This window comes from Phyllobates terribilis, unplaced genomic scaffold (genome assembly GCF_046119375.1).
Source record: "Phyllobates terribilis strain yellow unplaced genomic scaffold, ASM4611937v1 Scaffold_14__1_contigs__length_39327217, whole genome shotgun sequence".
NCBI lineage: Eukaryota > Metazoa > Chordata > Amphibia > Anura > Dendrobatidae > Phyllobates > Phyllobates terribilis.
This window is the reverse complement of record NW_027362774.1, coordinates 6,447,101-6,464,144: the sequence shown is the minus strand read 5'-3', so window position 1 is coordinate 6,464,144 and position 17,044 is coordinate 6,447,101. Positions and strand designations below refer to the sequence as shown.

Genomic DNA, 17,044 nt, shown 5'->3' with positions numbered 1-17,044 from the left:
GACACTCGGGGTACAGAATAATGACACTGACACTCGGGGTACAGAATAATGACACTGACACTCGGGGGTGCAGGATAATGACACTCGGGGTACAGGATAATGACACTGACACTCGGGGGTGCAGGATAATGACACTGACACTCGGGGGTGCAGGATAATGACACTGACACTCGGGGGTGCAGGATAATGACACTCGGGGTACAGGATAATAACACTGACACTCGGGGGTGCAGGATAATGATGCTGACACTCGGGGTACAGAATAATGACACTGACACTCGGGGTACAGAATAATGACACTGACACTCGGGGGTGCAGGATAATGACACTCGGGGTACAGGATAATGACACTGACACTCGGGGGTGCAGGATAATGACACTGACACTCGGGGTACAGGATAATGACACTCGGAGTGCAGGATAATGACACTCGGGGTACAGGATAATGACACCGACACTCGGGGTACAGGATAATGACACTGACACTCGGGGTGCAGGATAATGACACTCAGGGTGCAGGATAATGACACTGACACTCGGGGTACAGGATAATGATACTAGGGGTACAGGATAGTGACACTCGGGGTACAGGATAATGACATTCGGGGTGCAGGATAATGACACTCGGGGTACAGGATAATTACGCTGATACTAGGGGTACAGGATAATGATGCTGACACTCGGGGTACAGGATAATGACACTGACACTCGGGGTACAGGATAATGACACTCGGGGTACTGGACAATGACGCTGACACTCGGGGTACTGGACAATGACACTGACACTCGGGGTATGGGATAATGACGCTGGCACTCGGGGTACAGGATAATGACACTGACACTCGGGGTACAGGATAATGACACTCGGGGTACTGGACAATGACGCTGGCACTCGGGGTACAGGATAATGACACTGACACTCGGGGTATGGGATAATGACGCTGGCACTCGGGGTACAGGATAATGACACTGACACTCGGGGTACAGGATAAAGACACTCGGGGTACTGGACAATGACGCTGGCACTCGGGGTACTGGATAATGACACTGACACTCGGGGTATGGGATAATGACGCTGACACTCGGGGTACAGGATACTGACACTCGGGGTACAGGATAATGACACTCGGGGTTACAGGATAATGACGCTGACACTCGGGGTACAGGATAATGACACTCGGGGTTACAGGATAATGACGCTGACACTCGGGGTACAGGATAATGACATTCGGGGTGCAGGATAATGACACTCGGGGTACAGGATAATTACGCTGATACTAGGGGTACAGGATAATGACACTGACACTCGAGGTACAGGATAATGACACTGACACTCGGGGTACAGGATAATGACACTCGGGGTACTGGACAATGACGCTGACACTCGGGGTACTGGACAATGACGCTGGCACTCTGGGTACAGGATAATGACACTGACACTCGGGGTATGGGATAATGACGCTGGCACTCGGGGTACAGGATAGTGACACTCGGGGTACAGGATAATGACACTGACACTCGGGGTACAGGATAATGACACTCGGGGTACTGGACAATGACGCTGGCACTCGGGGTACAGGATAATGACACTGACACTCGGGGTATGGGATAATGACGCTGACACTCGGGGTACAGGATACTGACACTCGGGGTTACAGGATAATGACGCTGACACTCGGGGTACAGGATAATGACATTTGGGGTGACACTGGGGGATGCGGGGGGCAGTTATCACGTCTTCTCCACAGTATGAGCAGCTGGTGCTGATGTTGTAGAGGACGAGTATCACTTAGTACAGGCAGGGATATAATTGTATTTTCTGTCTCTCCCCCTCGTCCCTGAGCTATGGGGGGTGAAAGAGAGTCGTGGATCTGTCAGTCTGCTCTCTTATTAGCCCCCTGTTGTGGAGAGACCTGACAAACACCTAGCGGGGGCTTCACTGATCACCAGATGAACTGTGCAAGAAAATCTAACACTGAACCTAGTAACAGCGCTACATGGCGGCACTTTTATATTAATGTCCATGAAATTAACTCTTAATTCAATTATTTATACACATGAAAAATTATCTATCTATTATTTATTATCCATCTATCTATTATCTATCTATCATCTATCTATCATCTATCTATTATCTATCATCTATCTATTATCTATCTATTATCTATTATCTATCTATCTATTATCTATCTATCTATCTATCTATTTATTATCTATCTATCTATCATCCATCTATTATCTATCATCTATTATCTATCTATTATCTATCTATTATCTATCTATCTATCTCTATCTATCTATTATCTATCTATTATCTATCTATTATCTATCCATCTATCTATTATCTATCTATTATCTATCTATCATCCATCTATTATCTATCATCTATTATCTATCTATTATCTATCTATCTATTATCTATCTATCATCTATCTATTATCCATCTATCTATTATCTATCTATTATCTATCTATTATCTATCTATCTATCTATCTATCTATTATCTATCTATCATCTATCTATCACTCTATCTATTATCTATCTATCTATCTATCTATCTATTATCTATCATCTATCTATCTATTATCTATCTATCTATTATCTATCTATCTATTATCTATCTATCTATTATCTATCTATCATCTATCTATTATCTATCTATTATCTATCTATTATCTATCTATTATCTATCTATTATCTATCTATCATCTATCTATTATCTATCTATCTATCTATCTATTATGTATTTATCTATTATCTATCTATTATCTATCTATCTATCTATTATCTCTCTATTATCTATCTATTATCTATCTATTATCTATCTCCATCTATTATCTATCCATCTATCTATCTATTATCTATCTATCTATTATCTATCTATTATCTATCTATCTATTATCTATCTATCTATCTATTATCTATCTATTATCTATCCATCTATCTATTATCTATCTATCTATCATCGATCTATTATCTATTATCTATTATCTATCATCTATCTATTATCTATCTATTATCTATCTATCTATCTATTATGTATCTATCTATCTATCATCTATCTATTATCTATCTATTATCTATCTATCTATCTATCTATTATCTATCTATCTATCTATTATCTATCTATTATCTATCATCTATCTATTATCTATCTATCTATCTATCTATCTATCTATTATCTATCTATCTATCTAGTATCTATCTATCATCTATCTATTATCTATCTATCTATCTATCTATTATCTATCTATCTATCTATTATCTATCTATCTATTTATTATCTATCTATCTATCATCCATCTATTATCTATCATCTATTATCTATCTATTATCTATCTATCATCTATCTATTATCTATCTATCTATCTATCTATTATCTATCTATCATCTATCTATCACTCTATCTATTATCTATTATCTATCTATCTATCTATTATCTATTATCTATCTATTATCTATCTATCATCTATCTATTATCTATCTATCTATCTATTATCTATCTATCATCTATCTATCACTCTATCTATTATCTATTATCTATCATCTATCTATTATCTATCTATTATCTATCTATCTATCTATTATCTATCTATCTATTATCTATCTATCTATTATCTATCTATTATCTATCTATTATCTATCATCTATCTATTATCTATCATCTATCTATTATCTATCTATCTATCTATTATGTATCTATCTATCTATTATCTATCTCCATCTATTATCTATCCATCTATCTATCTATTATCTATCTATTATCTATCTATCTATTATCTATCTATTATCTATCTATTATCTATCTATCTATCTATCTATTATCTATCTATTATCTATCTATTATCTGTCTATCTATCTATCTATTATCTATCTATCTATCTATCTATCTATCATCTATCTATTATCTATCTATTATCTATCTATCTATCTATCTATTATCTATCTATCTATTATCTATCTATCTATTATCTATCTATTATCTATCATCTATCTATTATCTATCTATCTATCTATTATCTATCTATCTATCTAGTATCTATCTATCATCTATCTATTATCTATCTATCTATTTATTATCTATCTATCTATCATCCATCTATTATCTATCATCTATTATCTATCTATTATCTATCTATCATCTATCTATTATCTATCTATCTATTATCTATCATCTATCTATTATCTATCTGTCATCTATCTATCACTCTATCTATTATCTATCTATCTATCTATTATCTATCATCTATCTATCTATTATCTATTATCTATCTATCTATTATCTATCTATCTATTATCTATCTATCTATTATCTATCTATTATCTATCTATCTATCTATCTATCTATTATCTATCTATCTATCTATTATCTATCTATCTATTATCTATCTATTATCTATCTATTATCTATCTATTATCTATCATCTATCTATTATCTATCTATCTATCTATCAATCACTCTATCTATTATCTATTATCTATCTATCTATCTATTATGTATCTATCTATCTATTATCTATCTCCATCTATTATCTATCCATCTATCTATCTATTATCTATCTATTATCTATCTATCTATCTATTATCTATCTATTATCTATCTATCATCTATCTATCTATTATCTATCTATTATCTATCTATCATCTATCTATTATCTATCTATTATCTATCTATCTATCTATTATCTATCTATTATCTATCATCTATCTATTATCTATCTATCTATCTATCTATTATCTATCTATCTATTATCTATCTATCTATCTATTATCTATCTATTATCTATCATCTATCTATTATCTATCTATCTATCTATTATCTATCTATCATCTATCTATCACTCTATCTATTATCTATTATCTATCTATCTATCTATCTATCTATCATCTATCTATCACTCTATCTATTATCTATTATCTATCTATCTATCTATCTATTATCTATCTATCTATCTATTATATATCATCTATCTATCTATCTACTATCTATCTATCTATCTATCTATCTATCTATCTATCTATTATCTATCTATTATCTATCTATCTATTTATCTATCTATCTATCTATTATCTATCTATCTATTATCTATCTATCTATCTATTATCTATCTATCTATCTATTATCTATCTATCTATCTATTATCTATCTATTATCTATCTATCTATCATCTATCTATTATCTATCTATTATCTATCTATCTATCATCTCTCTATTATCTATCTATCTATTATCTATCTATCATCTATCTATCTATCTATTATCTATCTATCTATCTATTATCTATCTATTATCTATCTATCATCTATCTATTATCTATCTATTATCTATCTATCTATTATCTATCTATCATCTATCTATCTATCTATTATCTATCTATCTATCTATTATCTATCTATTATCTATCCATCTATCTATTATCTATCTATCTATCATCGATCTATTATCTATCTATCTATCTATTATCTATCTATTATCTATCTATTATCTATCTATCTATCATCTATCTATCTATCTATCTATCTATTATCTATCTATCTATCTATTATCTATCTATTATCTATCTATCTATTATCTATCTATCATCTATCTATCATCTATCTATTATCTATCTATCTATTATCTATCTATCATCTATCTATTATCTATCTATCTATTATCTATCATCTATCTATCTATCTATTATCTATCTATCTATCATCTCTCTATTATCTATCTATCTATTATCTATCTATCATCTATCTATCTATTATCTATCTATCTATTATCTATCATCTATCTATCTATTATCTATCTATCTATCTATCATCTCTCTATTATCTATCCCTCTATCTATCTATCTATTATCTATCTATCATCTATCTATCTATTATCTATCTATCTATTATCTATCTATTATCTATCTATCATCTATCTATCATCTATCTTTTATCTATCTATTATCTATCTATCTATTATCTATCTATCATCTATCTATCTATCTATTATCTATCTATCTATCTATTATCTATCTATTATCTATCTATCTATTATCTATCTATCTATCTATCTATTATCTATCTATCTATTATCTATCTATCTATTATCTATCTATTATCTCTCTATCCCTCTATCTCTGTATCTCGATATTCGGCACAGTCCCCTCTTCCTCGTACCTGTCACTCAGCCGCTGCTCGGGGTCGTCACATTCTATGTTCTTGGATCCCTTGTAGATGAGAAGCGCTGCCACAATCAGCTGCAGGAGAACCGAGATACACTGTAAGGAAGCAATGATAGGCAGATGGGAGGTGGCAGCGCACAGGTGGACCCCTCTATGTGCAGGGTGGATGCCCCCGCCAGAGATAAGGGGTGAGGCTTAAATGGGGTCACTGCAAGTAACACCCCGGGAAAGTTCCCAAATCTCACACCATAAATCAGACCACAGCACTCTATTCTATGGGCCAATCTGGGGATGACCTGCAATACCAGACACAGCCTAGATATAAGGGTGGCGCTGTGTATAATCTCATACCACTCCTATGACTTGAGTTTTCTCTTCCCCTTCATCACTTTAGATTCTCTTCATTCTTCCTTATCCCTAAGGATGTTGGTTTTAGCCCCTTTACTAATTCGGCTCTCCAGGGTTGTTTCCATTTAGTGACAGATTGTATGGCAGTTTTATTTATTCACTATATGGCGGTATGAGGTTGGTTTCACGGCACATTAGGAGGTCAGATTCCTGCCTTTCTTTTAAACAAAGTTGGCAACAGATCCTTGGAGATTTCATCTTGTTCTCTTCTTCTCGAGTTCTTTCTATCATTATGTCGTCACTGTATTGCTTCATTATTCACTCACTGCTTGGTAGTAATAACCACTGTATGTCCGGATTCCTCAGTCACTGTATGGCCATATTAATCACTTTATGGCAGTATTATGTAGTCACAGTATAAGGGTATTATTCAGTAACTGTTTATCAATATAGTTGTGTTACTATCTGTCAGTATTAATCAGGTTCTGAGTTGTAGTATCCTACAATCACTTCATGGCAGTATTATTCGGTCACTGTATGGTATTATTATTTAGTCATTGTATAGGTGCATTATGTAGCCACTTTATGGCATTATTACTTAATCATTGTATGGCAGTATTTTTCAGTCACTGTATGGTGGTATTATTTAATTACTGTATAAAAGTATCATTTACTTAAGTCATTGTATGGTGGTATTATTTGTATGTATTTAGTTATTGTATAGTATTAGTCACTGTATGGCAGTATTATTTAGTTACTCTAATATGATAATATTTAATCAATTGATGGCATTATTATTCTGCCACTGTGTGATGTTATTATCCAGCCACAGTGTGGAGGTATTACTTACTCACTTTATAGCAGTATTATTTTGACTTTGTGTGGTGGCATCATTCTGTAACCGGATGACAGTATGTGCGTGTGTGTATATATATATACTGTAGTATAATTCACTCACTATATAGAGGTATTATTCAGTCACAGTATGGAATTATTATTTAGTCATTAAATAGTGGTATTATGTAGTGACTGTATGGCAGCATTATTTAGTTACAGTATGATAATATTATTTAATCACTTTATGGCAATATTATTCTGTCTTTGTGTGGTGGCATTATTCTGTAACAGTATAACAGTATAATTTCAATACTATATGGCGATATTCATATGCTGTACTATAGCATATTAGTATACAGTCACTGTATAGCAGTGTTATTTACTGTATGGCACTATTATAAAGTCAATACATTATTTAGTTACACTATGTCATAGTATGGCAGTATTATTTTGTCTTTGTGCGGTGGGGTGACATTATTCTGTATCTGTATCACAGTATGCATATATATGGCTACATTTAAATACTGTAGTATAAGTCACTCACTGTATAGAGGTATTATTCAGTCACTGTATGGAATTATTATTTAGTCATTAAATAGTCACTGTATGGCAGCATTATTTAGTTACTGTATGATAATATTATTTAATCACTTTATGGCAGCATTATTCTGTCTTTGTGTGGGGGCATAATTCTGTAAGTGTATGAAAGTATAATTTCAGTATTATATGGCGATATTCAGATACTGTACCGTAGTATAATTTACGCACTGTATGGTAGTATTACTCAGTCACTGTATTTACTCTGTGGCGCTATTATAAAGTCAATATATCATTCATTTACACTATGTCATAGTATAGCAGTATTATTGGGCTAATTTCTCTGCCATCGTCCAGATTTCTAGTTTCTCATCTTGACGTGCCCGGTGTATTGTATCAGGGGCGTTGAATTCTCTGGCGGCTGCACGGTTGAATTCTCACTGTATTGCGGCACTATTGTGCACATTATTATATTTCGATATATTTCAGCATGTAATTGGCATCTGTCTGTCATTCGTGATTATTCATTTTGATTCTGTGAAACGACAGCCATGTCCCCGGCGTCTGACACCAGCATAATTAAGTCACACAATATCCTTTATGTGAACAAAACACGGATATATTTCTGGAAAACGGCAAATGGCTGAATATATTACAACGTGTCAGATCCAACAATCACTTTATATTGTATTATTTAACCTTTACGGCGCAGACAATAACATCGGTGGGAACGCAGAACAGGGACGGGCCGCCAATGGGATGCAATAATAACAGGATGCAATGTCATTTCTAGATCTATTCGTCACAGATGTAGCAGAGCTGACATAGCTCCTGGTGGTAAATCGATGGTGCCACGATGAATCTGTGCCGGGAGTTCGCCTCTCTGATATACAGATGTAGCAGAGCTGAATAAGTCATGTAACCGTTCCTGGCTCCCAGTGCAAAATCTGCAGCGGGTCGCCCACCCACCATGTGCCATTTATTGTAGCATCCAGTGCGTGGGTGTAACTGCACCCCCCACATGTCTGCTTTAGTTGCTTTTTGCATTTCCATAAAAAAAAAAAAAAAGATCTAAAACATCTTTTCTAATAATTCTGCATTGTGCCGTTCATTTGCTGTAAAGTAATTTGACACATGGGCGTTACCATTCCTTCTAATCAAAGGGGAGGGGACTGTATCTACATAGTCAGCAAGCACTGATTGGACAGTATTACAAGCTATAGACACCCTCCCCAATTGGTATAACCCAGATATTTTATGTTTTTATACGTTTCCAGGAGGAACAACAGAGGGTCGACACCATAGAGTGTTGTACAAAAAAATGTCCCAGAATACAGGCATGAACTAAAATCAGCAAGTCAAGGGTATAGTGATACCAACCTCTTCTTACATGAACAGAAAAATGATGGCAATCGATAAAATAGTCACCACTTAACCAAAATTTAAAGGGGATGTCCACCTGATTCAATATGAGGGTTCAGCTCATTAGTACAACATTTTGAGAAGTGTCTGATGGCAAAAGAAAGTTGTCCAACTAATCACTTTAGATGAGCAAGTTAGAATTGGGATTGCTCCTCTTGGGAGTGTTTAAACTACTTCCTACTTAATTGGGACACGCCCACGAGCATTTTTGGATGCTTCTTATTGGCTGAGTTCCAAATTTTGAAAAGTGTCTGATGGGTAAAGAAAGTTGTCTAACGAGTCACTATAGATTAGCAAATTAGAAAGAATTTGGATTGCTCCTCATGGGCGTGTTTATATGACTTCCGGCTTAACAGAGACACGCCCATGAGCATTTAGAATACTTTTTTGGCTGAGTTCCAAATTTTGAGACGTGTCTGATAGGTAAAGAACGTTATCTAAGTCACTTTAGATTAGCAAGTTAGAAATAATTGAGATTTCTCCTCACGGGAGTGTTTAAATGACATCCTTCTTAATTTGGAGACGCCCATGAGCAATTTTTCTTCTCCTGATTGACTGAGTTCAAAATTTTGAGAAGTGTCTGATAGGTAAAGAAAGTTGTCCAACTAGTCACTTTAGATTAGCAAGTTAGAATTGGGATTGCTCCTCGTGGGAGTGTTTAAACTGCTTCCTACTTAACTGGGACACGCCCATGAGCATTTTTGATGCTTCCGATTGTGTTCAAACTTTTTAACAAGTATCTGATGGGTAAAGAATGTTGTCTAACTAGTCACTTTAGATTAGCAAGTCAAAAAGAATTGAGATTTCTCCTCATGGGAGTGTTTAAATGACTTCTTACTTAATTTTGACACGTTTATGAGCAATTTTTCTGCTCCTGATTGGCTGAGTTCAAAATTTTGACAAGTATCTGATGGGTAAAGAAAGTTGTCTAACTAATCACTTTAGATTAGCAAGTTAGAAGGAATTGGGATTGCTCCTCATGGACGTGTTTAAACTACTTTCTGCTTAACTGGGACACACCCATTGACAATTTTTCTGCTCCTGATTGACTGAGTTCAAAATTTTGAGAAGTGTCTGATGGCTAAAGAAAGTTGTCCAACTAGTCACTTTAGATTAGCAAGTTAGAATTGGGATTGCTCCTCGTGGGAGTGTTTAAACTACTTCCTGCTTAACTGGGACACGCCCATGAGCATTATTGATGTTTCTGATTGTGTTCAAACTTTTTAAGAAGTATCTGATGGGAAAGAAAGTTGTCTAACTAGTCACTTTTAGATCAGCAAGTCAGAAAGAATTGGGATTGCTCCTCACGGACGTGTTTAAACTGTTTTCTGCTTAACTGGGACACACCCATTGACAATTTTTCTGCTCCTGATTGACTGAGTTCTAAATTTTGAGAAGTATCTGATGGGTAAAGAAAGTTGTCTAACTGGTCACTTTAGATCAGCAAGTCAGAAAGAATTGAGATTGCTCCTCATGAGAGTGTTTAAATTACTTCTTACTTAATTTGGACACGCCTATTAGCAATTTTTCTGCTCCTGATTGGCTGAATTCCAAATTTTGACAAGTATCTGATAGTTAAACAAAGTTGTCTATCTAGTCACTTTAGATTAGCAAGTTAGAAAGAATTTGGATTGCTGCTCATGGGAGTATTTAAACTATTTCCTGCTTAATTAGAACACGCCCATGAGCATTTTTGAGGCTTCTGAGAAGTGTCTGATGGGTAAAGAACATTGTCTAACTAGTCACTTTAGATTAGCAAGTCAGAAAGAATTGAGATTGCTCCTCATGGGAGTGTTTAAATGACTTCTTACTTAATTTGGACACAATTTTTCTGCTCCTGATTGGCTGAATTCCAAATTTTGCCAAGTATCTGATAGGTAAAGAAAGTTGTCTAACTAGTCACTTCAGATTAGCAAGTTAGAAAGAATTGGGATTGCTCCTCGTGGGAGTGGTTACACTACTTGGGACACGCCCACAAGCATTTTTGATGCTTCTTATTGGCTGAGAGGAGCTGTTTCGCCCAAAGGAGAACCTCAGTAGCTTCTTCTGGACTCCCACAAAAGTCGGAGCTGACGTCCTATTTCCCAGGATCTCACTCCTTTGCTTTTTGCTGTGAACTTCAAGTTATTTCATTTGTACATTTTCATATCAAGTTAAGATATTTTCCGCCAGCTGCCACGAGCGCAGCGAATGTTGTGACAAGAAAGGACGGTGAGATCACAGCCGGGTACGGCTCCGAGACACAGCCGTCATTTTTATGTAAAGTATATATACAGTCCCCTTCATAATGGCTTCTTATGTTTCTCCGCTGAAATGTGTATAGACAAGAAAATGAGTCGTACGCGCTAAATCAATGTGGCAGCGACGCTCTGAATATGTTCGGACTAAGTAGCACAAGGAGGGGAGGAGGGGACGGCAAAAAAATCCTAGCACGATGCATTAAGCCATGATAGGGGGAATGGGCTGCCATCTGTTATTAGAGGCTGCGGCACATATGAAACTTGACAGAGACATATCAAATATATGTATATACTGAATGCGGAGGATGCACGGGGAACGGAGCCCTCATATAATGAGCAATACACAGCAGATAAGGCACCAAACAGGGAATTGCAGTATGAGGAGTTTTCCAATAGGATGTTAGTGTTACAATGGCTCAATCTGGAGGGATTCTCGACATAAGTCAGGGCGCTTACTGATCCTGTACTGATCCCAGGTTACATCCTGTATTATACTCCAGAGCTGCACTCACTATTCTGCTGGTGCAGTCACTGTGTACATACATTACATTACTGATCCTGAGTTACATCCTGTATTATACTCCAGAGCTGCACTCACTATTCTGCTGGTGCAGTCACTGTGTACATACATTACATTACTGATCCTGAGTTACATCCTGTATTATACTCCAGAGCTGCACTCACTATTCTGCTGGTGCAGTCACTGTGTACATACATTACATTACTGATCCTGAGTTACATCCTGTATTATACTCCAGAGCTGCACTCACTATTCTGCTGGTGCAGTCACTGTGTACATACATTACATTACTGATCCTGAGTTACATCCTGTATTATCCTCCAGAGCGGCACTCAATATTCTGCTGGTGCAGTCACTGTGTACATACATTACATCACTGATCCTAAGTTACATCCTGTATTATACTCCAGAGCTGCACTCACTATTCTGCTGGTGCAGTCACTGTGTACATACATTACATTTCTGATCCTGAGTTACATCCTGTATTATACTCCAGAGCTGCACTCACTATTCTGCTGGTGCAGTCACTGTGTATATACATTACATTACTGATCCTGAGTTACCTCCTGTATTATACTCCAGAGCTGCACTCACTATTCTGCTGGTGCAGTCACTGTGTATATACATTACATTACTGATCCTGAGTTACCTCCTGTATTATCCTCCAGAGCTGCACTCACTATTCTGCTGGTGCATTCACTGTGTACATACATTACATTACTGATCCTGAGTTACCTCCTGTATTATCCTCCAGAGCTGCACTCACCATTCATACATTACGTTACTCATGTACAGAGGAGAAGGCACAGCCTCTGTGACCGGGTGACCTGATGATGGCCCCATGGCGTCTAATAATGGTCGCCCCTTTAGTATCTTCACATTCTGGATGTCACCAGTAGACGGCCTCTCAGCCCGGGGACAGGGCGATGTTTTTCCTGGACTCCATTCTTTATCATCCGGCTTTCATGTTTAATGACGGCCAAGATTTAAAATTCCAATTTGGTAACGTTGTAACGTGATTTTTATGCCGATGAAATGGCCGTTCGCCTCTGAATGGGTTTGGCGGCCGGTAATGAATGGGGGGAGTCTGGTGATATAATTCTTGACAAAATCGAGGAACAGATTTTAATGTCCCATCTAAAATCATTCCGCTATGTAACTATTATATTTACTGTCATTAATGCCCGCTCTATTTATGGCTAATTACATTAGCTCCGTGCCAACGTGCCCTTTTTAATTTCTCTCAGATTCCTAAAGTATGCCGCGATAATTGATCTGGTTGTAAACTAGAGCCGTAAAGTACAATATTTTTTTTTGCTAAAAGTCCCCTTCGCTTGATCTCCTCGGAGGCGACATCTTGGAGGTTGAGTTACTCGGGTAATAAAGAAATGTAAAGACTTTTTTTTGTCAGGATATCAAATATTTTCTAGGGCGAAAAGAGACATTTGTATATTAACTTTCAGCTTCGAGCTTCGTTATCTCAACTCAGCTGGTTGAGTTGAGATAACGTCCAAGGGTTGATCCATCTTGGACATTTATTGCCTAGCCAATTCTCGGACCCCCCCATCAATGCGGCTCCGCTGTAAGTAGAAGTGCGTTCGGCCCTCTCCAATCATTGGAAATGGAGCTCCAATATATTAGAACTGTCCTACAAGTGAATGAAGTAGAGCTGCGCATGCGCCACCTCCTCACCTTCCCCAGTGGTGGGCACTGGGCAATTGTTTGGCAAATTTGATAACTTTCATATTTTTTTTAGAATTTTAGGAGCTCCCATGAAAAGTGAAGGGAGAGAGGCCATATGTGTGTCCATCTCTCCATTCCCAGTGACACATTTTCTTGGGAATTTTAGGAGCTTCCATGAAAAGTGAAAGGAGAGAGGCCATATGCCCGGCCACCTCTCCATTCCCAGTGGCACATTTTCTTGGAAATTTTAGGAGCTCCCATAAAAATTGAAAGAAGACAGACCATATGCCCGGCCACCTCTCCATTCCCAGTGGTTAATTTTCTTGGGAATTTTAGGAGCTCCCATGAAAAGTCAAAGGAGAGAGACCATATGTGCGGCCACCTCTCCATTCCCAGTGACACATTTTCTTGGAAATTTTAGGAGCTCCCATAAAAATTGAAAGAAGACAGACCATATGCCCGACCACCTCTCCATTCCCAGTGGTTCATTTTCTTGGAAATTTTAGGAGCTGCCATGAAAAATGAAAGGAGAGAGACCATATGTGCGGCCACCTCTCCATTCCCAGTGGTTAATTTTTTGGGGAATTTTAGGAGCTCTCATAAAAATTGAAAGGAGAGAGACCATATGTGCGGCCACCTCTCCATTCCCAGTGACACATTTTCTTGGGAATTTTAGGAGCTGCCATGAAAAGTGGAAGGAGGGAGACCATATGTGTGACCATCTATCTATTCCCAGTGGCACAATTTTGGGGGAATTTTAGGAGCACCCCTGAAAAGTGAACGGAAAGAAACCATAACCACGGCTGCCAGCCACCTCTCCATTCACAGTGGCGTTTTTTGGGGGAATTTTAGTAGCACCCATGAAAAGTGAAAGGAGAGAAACCTTATGCTCGGCCACCTTTCCATTCCCAGTAGCACGCTTTCTTTGAAATTTTAGGAGCATCCATGAAAAGTCAAAGGAGTGAGATCATATGCCCGGCCACCTCTCCATTCCCAGTGATTCATTTTCTTGGGAATTTTAGGAGCACCCATGAAAAGTGAAAGGCGACAGACCATATGTGTGTCCACCTCTCCATTCTCAGTGGCAAATTTTCTTGGGAATTTTAGGGGCACCCATGAAAAGTCAAAGGAGAGAGACCATATGTGTGCCCAGCTCTCCATTCCCAGTGACTAATTTTCTTGGGAATTTTAGGAGCACCCATTATTCCAAGTGAAAGGCGACAGACCATATGCCCGGCCACCTCTCCATTCCAAGTGCCACACTTTTGGGGGAATTTTAGGAGAAGCCATGAAAATCGAAAGGAGAGAGACCATATGCCCGGCCACCTCTCCTTTCCCAGTGGTTCATTTTCTTGGGAATTTTAGGAGCCCCTATGAAAAGTCAAAGGAGAGAGACCATCCACTACCCATATAAATACACGAGGGGGGCACCAGGGTATGTAGGAGATGAGCAATGAACCCCCCAGTCCCCGGAACCTCAGCTTCCGCAGTCTTCTCCTCCATGCGATGTGCCAGGTATGAGCCGTTAATTAATCTGTTAATCGCCTTGTGGCTTTCTGTGCGTTTTCTCGACTTTCCAATGAAGCAAGAAGAGTTTGAGGAAGTGAGAGTGCGACGCACGTGAGACGGCCGCTGCTCCCGCCTCGTATGAGACAGTGAGGAAGATGAGATCCGACAAAGCAATTACAGCCGAGCCGCAGTCATAGAGATGTAAATGTCGCTAATTAGGCTCATTAGAGGCCACGTGAGCTCACGTCCAGCTGCCCCCTGACACGGACGGGATGATATTTTCATTAGTTACATACTTCAGGTCGATGCACTAAACTTTTTCCTCCAGCATAAAAATCTGCTTAAATACTCTGCGCTTACAGTAGTTACCAAAATCCATAACTCTTGTCTGGTTAATTTCTTAGCCAGCATGGTGGCCATTACGTGGATTATACCACTAGCAGGTCGGCGGAGGGTCCTGGGCAGAGCTTGTGTGGAGGGGCCCCAACCCATTTTTCAGGATAAACAATTTTGAGAGTCATACTGGAAAAATATTGCCATAGTATGTACATAACCCAGGGACCTGTGCGCTCACAAGACCTCTGCACTATGAAGATGCAGTATAACAGGGCCATCATATACTACCGCTATAATGCTGACATACCGATGCATAGCACTGCCATATAGTCCGGCTGCATGAGCTGCATTCTCACCAGGGTCCTGGAGCCTAGCGGGGGTCTAAAGGGTCCCTTTACCCATATAAGAAACCCAGTACTATGAAAGATCAGTAATAGATGGCGGCTGTTAGTGCCTTCCTATTACTGCCAAACTGTTTATATCCATGCCATAAAGTGTTCACATAATACTGGCATATAATGGAGTCATAACAGTGCCATATAGGAAATGGCCTCATAATACTACCATACTGTGAATATATAACAGTGCCATATAGGAAATGGCCTCATAATACTACCATACTGTGAATATATAACAGTGCCATATAGGAAATGGCCTCATAATACTACCATACTGTGAATATATAACAGTACCATGTAAATAAAGAGAACCACCGAATGATAGGTCCAATCGAACAAAAGTAATTAATTAAATACCTTTATTAGAGTTATGGTTAAAGTGACACTACATGCACAAGGAAAGCCGCATTACAGTGACCATACAATGTTGTTATATTGCAATGTGTGCTGGACTATAGAATATGCTGGTGAATACCAGGGTAGGTAAATACAAAACAGATGATCAGTTATACTATAGATGGAAAAAAGAGGAGCAAAATAGGTTTGGATCACCAAATAAACAACTCCAGGTAGCATATGAATGGCCAAATCATGTATTCATATTTAACAATATGGAGAGGAAAATTCCTATGTACTCCATATCAATGACCATTCATGTGCCCCATACACATCTATGTAATAATCAAGGTAATCAAAATACTGACTCAGATCATAAAAGAGTTAAGAGTATATACCTGCACACTGGTCCAGCGTATGTAAACGGCACCAAGCGGCGTAACCCCGACGCGCGTTTCGGACACACGTCTTTCGTCAGGGGGTCCAGTATTTTGCTCCTCTTTTTTCCATCTATAGTATAACTGATCATCTGTTTTGTATTTACCTACCCTGGTATTCACCAGCATATTCTATAGTCCAGCACACATTGCAATATAACAACATTGTATGGTCACTGTAATGCGGCTTTCCTTGTGCATGTAGTGTCACTTTAACCATAACTCTAATAAAGGTATTTAATTAATTACTTTTGTTCGATTGGACCTATCATTCGGTGGTTCT

General features: G+C 37.7%; 1 protein-coding gene across 2 annotated transcripts in view; it reads right to left on the bottom strand.

Annotated features, from left to right (window-relative positions):
• Nucleotides 1–17,044, bottom strand: part of LOC141175935 (ninjurin-1-like) — a 92,501-nt gene that overhangs the window by 49,834 nt on the left and 25,623 nt on the right. The window contains exon 3 of one of the 2 annotated variants that reach the window (XM_073659928.1): nt 6,154–6,254. In XM_073659928.1, coding sequence (XP_073516029.1) covers nt 6,154–6,254 — 101 coding nt within the window. The remainder of the gene's footprint in view (nt 1–6,153; nt 6,255–17,044) is intronic. The other variant, XM_073659929.1, reaches the window with a different exon arrangement.